The following is a 7,911-nucleotide window of genomic DNA, read 5'->3' as shown; positions in this document are numbered from 1 at the left end:
CCTTATCCTGCAAGACATCATCCGAGTGACGTTCATGCCGCAGATTTCTTTCTGGTGGCTCTTCATCTTTGCCTTCTTGTCTAGCAATGAGAGTGAAGAGTTCTCATTCTGGAGAGTAGCTTCCCAAGATGACGTGATGACCTCCATGGAGCTGCTTTCTTTGTAGATGGGCGACAGAGGAGCTCCCTCCTGGTACGGGAGGGTGTCAAGGCAGGCGATGAGGCGTGAGTCGTCATTCTTGGCAAGAGCAGGTGGCTTCATGCTGGACTATTAGACGAATCTGCCTTGTGGAGTCGATGTAATTACTAGGACCTGCTACGGACCTGATAAAGGGGTCTCCTCGTCCGGGTCTGAGTATTAGTCGGGGTCCTTGATCATATCCGTGTCGGATTGTGATATGGACAGGGTAGCTTGGTAAATAACACCCGTATTTCGGAGTCCGAACGGGAATCGACTTGGGTCGTAGTCCGATTCGCATGATAGCTTAAGCGCCAGCTCGTGAAAACTAGTCCGACTAGCGAGAGAAGTCGAATTGTACTCGGACTCATCCCCCCAGCCTCCGACTAACTCAGAAATTGAAAATTCGCTAAATTTCTCAACGAGATCCTCCAAAGTCTGACGCTGGAGCTTCATGGCGTGCTGCTTCTTCTCCGGGGCCGGCGCAATGTGGCGGTGGAAGTTTCTAGCGCTGTCTGTGATGCAAAACCAAGAGCCGAAGATCAACGTCGCGCCAGCTTCGAACGCGACGATTGGCTTGATGATGACTTGGGCCATCGAGTTCGCCAGTGGATTCTTAGCAAGAGCCCCTACCTGGCACGCCAGATGTCGGTGTTTAGACCCGGCAACCTACCGAGGGGGTGCCCGAGGTAGTGTTTAGTGCGTGGGGCTCACTGAGATCAGGAACTTGAAGGTGAACATAGACACACAATTTAGACAGGTTCGGACCGCTGGATTGTATAATACCCTACGTCCTGTGTGTTGGTTGGATTGAATTGCTTTAGAGGGGGTCCCTGCCTCGCCTTATATTGCCGGGGTCAAGGTTACAGGTCGGTTGATTTATAAGTATACTAGTCGGATTCAACTATATAAGTCCTACTCTAATTGCTACGAGTAGTTTTTCTGATCCTCGACTAGTTCCTATCTTACCATGTAGACTACGCCATCCTACTCCGTAGCATTCTTGTCTGACACGTCTCGGTATCCAGTTCTATATCTAAGATTGTCAAAACCTTCTAGTGAGCTTATAATGTATATACGACAGGTCGATACCTAATTTTGTACACGAGGGATGAAACTAAGACTACGGCAATACATGAGGACGTCGAAAGGACTTTTTCCTTATGGGAATGGCCGAATGGATGCTTCTCGCTTCCATCCGCCACACAAGAGACGATGGTTTTTCATTTGTTATAGTCTGCACGAAATTAATTAAAAAGTTAAGGGAGCATATCGACAAAGCCATCACGGTGACAACGGTTTTTCATTTATTATAGTATTCACGAAATTGATTATAAAGGCAAATTAAGAGACGAGATTTACTAAGTCATCATAGACTTTAACAGTTTTTCGTTTGTGTTAGTCTTCACGAAATTAATTATAAAGGTAAATTAAGAAACAAGATTTACGAAGTCGCCATACACTATAATAGTTTTTCATTCGCTTCAGTCTTCATGAAATTAATTAAAAAGGTAAGTTAGAAACAGGATTGACGAAAAGGCACTTCGATGAATGTACAATTGAAAGAACAGCACCGAGCATCTATGTCATGCTAATTTGAGAATTCAAAGTTCTTGCAAGTTGTTCATGTTGGTATCAGGGGCGGAGCCCCGACGTTGAGGGGAGCGAGGGCACAGGTCCTCACTTCAATTTTTGATGTAGTAATTTGCAAATTCCACCGTGTTAAAGCTTTCTTAATCTTGTTGTCCTTAAGGTGTGCCCTCCCTCTGATTTATCCTAGGTCCGCCCGGTGTTTGGATCCCTAGGTTAAACTTTAGTCCCTATCATATCGAATATTTAAATACTAATTAGGAATATTAAACATAGACTATTTACAAAACTTATTGCACGAATAGAGGCTAAACGGCGAGACAAATCTATTAAGCCTAATTAGATCATGATTTGACAATATGCTGCTACACTAACCATTTGCTAATGATTAACTAGGCTTAATAGATTCGTCTCGCCATTTAGCCTCCATATGTTGAATTAGTTTTATAATTAACTCATATTTAGTCCTCCTAATTAACCTCCGAATATTCGATGTGACACGGACTAAACTTTAACTCCAGGATCCAATCACCCCCTTAGTACGATACAAGACTATTGTATGATTGATGAGACATGACGCGACAGCTAGAGACTTCATCACAAAGAAACCACATAGCATTCCACACATATATATACAAAGTAGGGGCCAACACAGTCCAAACTGATACACGAGTACACGACTGACAGACATCCTCTTGTGCCTGCCTAGCATAACCTCTGCATCTGCCAAACCTATGGAGCTGTAACCCAGCTTTAGAGAAACCAAATTCCTAGTTACAACTTCTAATTTCAGGATCCCCTTCAACTTGCGGTGACGATTTAGATGATAAGCTAACCGTTGGATTAGATTGCTTGTGTGAGCATGGGAGGGTTGGAAACTGAACACAGACAAACAAAATACTAAGTAAACCAAGTAGTAGTGGTTTACAGGGTCTTCTATATTAATAGAGTTCAGGATAGAGTCAGGATGAAGTCTTGGAAACATGGGATGGAGGCCAAAATACGATGAAACCTGCAAGGCAACAAAAATCTATGGCAGTTTAAGTATATGGACATGACACCTCTATGTTTCTTAAACCTCTGCTTTAGTTCCAGATTGTTCTATCAACACGTACATATGATGGCCAAACTTCTCAGATAGTAACATAGCAATGAAAGTAAATGAATAGGTCTCAGGAGCATTGCAAGCAAGGAACAAAAAACTAGAATCCATGAATTTGAAACAATCACATGAATAGATATATTGAGGAGCAACAGAAAAAATTAAACTGAATCTCTTCTATATATCTATGTCGAACCCCTAGAAATTCTAAGATGAGCAAGAAATAATAACAACACCAATGTAAACTTATGCCTTTAACCTACTACAAAGTATGCCCAGCAATTCAAAACATGTGGCATTAACAAATAATGGGGATATAGCCAATACTTATATGTGTGTTCATGCCACCTATGAATATTTCTTTATCCAATATACATATATTAAGATAGTTTATACTAGCATGCAGCTAAAAAGTATAGATAGCTATGAATAAAGAATGAAAGTTCAGAGATGTTAACAACTTACATGAGCTTCTTCTAAGGAAATGTCAACACCATGCTGAAGATACGACTAATACTCTGTTCTTCCATCCAAGGTAAAGGACACCATCTCTTTCCTCAAGATTGTAACAGCTGTTGTAACTACGCAACAGAGTGTTGATGGTGTTGTTCACCACTGAACTCAGTGGGTAAGGCCTAAATCCAGCCATTGCAAATCTTGCCTTCCATTTTCCAAACAGCTCATGCCTCTCAACTCTTTCAGGACCCTCACATGCGATTAAATTAACAATATCCCTTGCAACACAGTGTTGTTCTGCGCTCATCCGCCTCCTGTCATCCCTTGGGAGAGCAACATCTATCGACTCAAACATGGCTGTATAGTAGTTGAGAGTTTCCATGTATCTCGGGAAGAATGGAGCTGTGTTTGTATTTGACTCCTGCTCAACAAGAGTAACAACCCTAGGATTGATGCTCTTGATCATTCTTATAATCCTATCCCGATGATTTTCAATGCTTACGCTTTCATCAGGAACATGATGCAGCTGATAGGCAAAATTCACAACAATAATCTCCCCGGGTCTTACAGCAAGATGCTCAAGCTGAACCTCATGGCTAGCAGCTGGAACGGCATTGAACTCAAAGGGAAGACCACATGACTGAGCAACACTATGCAATCTCCTCCCAACTATATCAAGCCCACCCCCTCTGGCATAAGCAGAATTTGAGTCATCAATACCAGTGATTCTAATGTATGGTGGACCCCCAGGCCTTGCAGCAAGGGCCTGTATCAGAGTAATCCATTGGCTCCCCTGAGCAATTTGGAAATCAATGATGTGAACAAAGTTCTCACCCTTAATAGCCTCGGCAATAGCACCATTTGCTGACATATAACCAAACTTGTAGAATGGGCAGATCTCGTAAAGGAGATGCATGTATGACATGAGCTCAGAGCCTGTAGGTTCTTTACATTTCAAAGATTTATATAGCATACTGCCAGAGGAAGAAAGTCTTGCAACAATTCCTTCCAACATATATGCTCCGAGTCTTTGCATTGGATCTCCGGATACAGATACGAGCTGACCTAGCTCAGATATCAGCAGTTCTGTTGCAAAGACATCATTCTCCGCAACAGCCTTACCACATGCTATGATAACTTGCTTCAAGTCTCCTGCATCAATTCCCAGAAGTTGTCTCCAGTTGTCTGGTCTCAATTGAACATTGGCTTGTAAGAAGCTCTCAGGGCTGTCAGAAGTAATGTCCAATTCAGGTCCAAGAATAACATTCTCTAACTCTTTTAATTTAATCTGGAGATCTGCAACTTCAGTTAGACAGGAAGCACTTGGGGGAGAACTATATGTGTGATCTGAGTGGCCATCATGCTGAGACAGGGGGCTCCCACTTAAAGGGGAAATGCTGTGAGAAGATGTGGAGCTTTGTGCAGGATAAATACCATTTGCTGACGACGATTCCAGAGTGCAGTACTGTGCTTCAAATACTTGGGTGTTAGAACTATTAATCCTCTGTGATCCATCATCAGGAGAAGAGTAGTGATGATCTAGATTATTTTGCATCGCATGAAACCTACCATTTTCTCCTACAGGTGCTGAGTCACTGTAGTATGGCATTTGAGAATCATTTGAAATTTTGTACGGATGGTTAGAAGCCCTAGCTGACATACTGCCCTTTACAAACTTGTAGGCAAAAACTTAGCAGGGAGCAGATCCTGTCATCTTTGTCACAATTGTATATAGTGTGCTCATGTCATCCACTGAAAATATACAAGATTATGAAATTCAAGTAAGAAAAAGGAATATATAAGCACATATAAATTATATTTTAACATCTTTGAGAAGAAAATTAGCTTTGAATGTGACACCTGAACTACATCGTATTTTCAAAGCATAAAACAAAATTCAACCATTACCACTTTGTAGTACCAACAAATGAGAATCCAGATAGTTGCTCATGAATTTTCAGATTGCTAAATTTAACAGTTAGCTGACATAAACACTTTAACAGGCAGCAATTTTGTACTGTGCATAATAAGCAAGGAAGTCAAATAAGCCTAAAAGTTGAAATAAAGAATGGGCACATATGATCAACCATCAGCGCATGCAGGAAGATTTCATGTCACAGACTCACAGTTGACCTTTAAAACTCCAAAGGGAGGTTACATACGAAAGATCAGCTAAAAACCAGAATTTCAGATTTCTTGTTAGTCGATGTAATAACCCCATTACATTTCTCATGGAACAGGAGACATGGTAATATCACACTGGGTTCCTCCATCATAAATGATATTTAAGAATATATCGAAGTGTGAACTATAATAAAGTACTCAAATGTATAAACCAACAAAAAAGGGATTTTTTTTGGAATTAACACATTACAGAGATGATGTATGACCTAAAGCCTCGAAGAAGTAAGAACAGAGTTATACAAAGGAATTGCCTGCCAAGCCTGTTGAGCTAATGTATCTGTAACCGAGTTGGCCATTCTAGCAAACTTGATTACAAAATCAATCAACAAAAGGGATTAATCTAACCATTTCAACTAGCTGCTATGCTATCACCTAGAGAAAGAACACAACTTGCAACCATCAGTTGCACCTTGTAAAATATAAATAATTGCTAACAAATTCAATTAATATCATCTTGCAAACCAATCATGCATGATAGAAATCCAATTAAGATTATAAATTTTCTTATTTCCTTGGATCAGTAATTCATCATTATGATAATACTCCTTGGTATGTTCGGACTTGCCAGATATGGAAGGTAACTCAAATTTTCCAGCATATTTCCAGACATAGACAACAATTGCTGGAATTAATTTTAAGAGGAATGGACTCCTACTAATGCAATCATACGCAACTCTCGTGCATGTTTGAGAAAACCGAAAAAGGAGGAATGGACTCAATGGCTTCAAGCCAGTACAGTTGCTGATGATATTTTTGTAATGCCCAATCATTTCTGTCAATATTTTTTTTGTTTCTCAATGTCCATATAAGCCCTCTCTGAACTCTGTTGGTAGTTCTGTAAGCTGTTAAATCATTTCACTGAACTATGACTGATGTGGGAGACATTCATTGAGGATTAGGCTGCATATTTGTTTCTTTATTTATAAAGGAAAGATGTGTAAGATCTTTAATCATCATTTGAGTGATGTGACATTCATTGAAGATTCGGTTGTATATTTGTAGGCTAGATATCTGTTCCTTTATCCATAAAGGAAAGATGTGCAAGCATCACATGTTCTCAAGGGGAAAAAAAAGGAAAACCTCTGTTTTCAAAAGGTAAGGTGGATGAATTTTTTTTTCTATTTCAATTTAGCCATTTAGTTATGTTTTGTTCCAATCGATATCAATCCGGTAGTATCGCACAAAGCTACTTAGGCAGCGATTACTCAGTCCAGCGCTATCACATATTCTGCTAGCAATTAATGACACAAATTCTTACACTAGTGTGTACATGAAAAATGAGACAAGTCAGCATCAGAGACAACTATCCTTTATCAGCAAATAGTTGGAGACCATTCTAACGACCTCGGTGTATTCAGTAGCACTAGGCCAACTATAGTCCTTTTAAAAGAACAAGTTCTTGCACATGAGACAGTAGTCACCCTGTGGCAATCAACTACGGTTTTGTATTCCTAGGTCTAGAGGTCCTTTTCAGTATGGTTTTGTAGATCCTAGATAAGGGACCTTTGAGCATTTACTCAGCAAATTAACAACCACAGCAGACACAACAGAGAACCCTGAACAAGAACAAGAAGACTATCCAACCACAAAATCAAGAACAAGAACCAAAAGGGGGGAACCCCCAAACAAAATCTAAAGCAATTACTGCACGAAACGAAGGCATACCATCAAGAAACAGGCGTCCCCAGGCGATTCTTGTATCCCTTTTGACTCGCATGGAGCAAGAAACGACGCACGGACCGCGATGCTGCAAAAGGACCGGGCCTCAGCTGAAAAGAGGCAGGAAGGAAAGAAGAGAGGCCAAGGTCCTTCAAGGGGGTAGAGCTAGAGCGTGTGCGATGGGGAAGACGACAACTGCTCACTGATGGGGATTGATGGCTGAATTGGTGTGGTGTGGAGGAAAAGGAGCCCCTTATCGGTGAAAAAGGGGGAAAAATCCGAGCCGAAGGGACGAGAAAAATTGGGCCTTTGCGAGGGAGGAACAGACATGACGGCGACCACAACGAGACGACTCTGCTCTTCCGTTTGTGGTGTACTACCACATTACCACCACACTCTTCGCTCCTTTTCGTTATTTCATTATTGTTTCTTTTTTTTATCTTTGTTTTGCCTTTTGATAGGCTGAGCGCAACAGCGACATCCGTCCGGGGCGACGATCCTGAATGGAATCTGATTCGTGCAATCGTGCTGCCGTCTTGACAGTGTCCGCTGTGCATTTCCAAGCAACCCAAATTCGTTTACTGCTACTGTTTTCTGATTTGCCGTGTTGGCCATGCCTGAATCCCTGCAATACTTATTTGGTTCCTATAAAATTATCGTGTTTCCACTTAACAAACGATAACAAACGATAGAGGGTTTGTTTGGCTTCCGGCCACAACTCGCCACACGGCGCGCCACAGAAA

At 41.2% G+C, this 7,911-nt stretch overlaps 1 protein-coding gene across 2 annotated transcripts; it reads right to left on the bottom strand.

Moving 5' to 3' along the window:
* Positions 1 to 2,341: 2,341 nt before the first annotated feature.
* On the bottom strand, positions 2,342 to 7,514 carry LOC101770142 (scarecrow-like protein 21). Of its 2 annotated transcripts, none has more exons than XM_004983172.3 (3): positions 7,175 to 7,514; positions 3,335 to 5,077; positions 2,342 to 2,797 (listed from the first exon to the last, which is right to left on the bottom strand). In XM_004983172.3, the coding sequence occupies exon 2, from the start codon at positions 4,983 to 4,985 to the stop codon at positions 3,357 to 3,359; it is 1,629 nt and encodes a 542-aa protein (XP_004983229.1). In that variant the 5' UTR covers positions 4,986 to 5,077; positions 7,175 to 7,514; the 3' UTR covers positions 2,342 to 2,797; positions 3,335 to 3,356. The 2 variants fall into 2 exon arrangements, with proteins under 2 accessions (XP_004983229.1, XP_004983228.1); XM_004983171.3 differs by having other exon boundaries at positions 2,342 to 2,779; positions 7,175 to 7,507.
* Positions 7,515 to 7,911: the final 397 nt, after the last annotated feature.

The sequence above is a fragment of the Setaria italica genome, chromosome IX (genome assembly GCF_000263155.2).
Source record: "Setaria italica strain Yugu1 chromosome IX, Setaria_italica_v2.0, whole genome shotgun sequence".
NCBI classification, from domain to species: Eukaryota; Viridiplantae; Streptophyta; class Magnoliopsida; order Poales; family Poaceae; genus Setaria; species Setaria italica.
The sequence above is the reverse complement of the archived record's forward strand: the minus strand, read 5'-3'. Positions and strand labels throughout refer to the sequence as shown.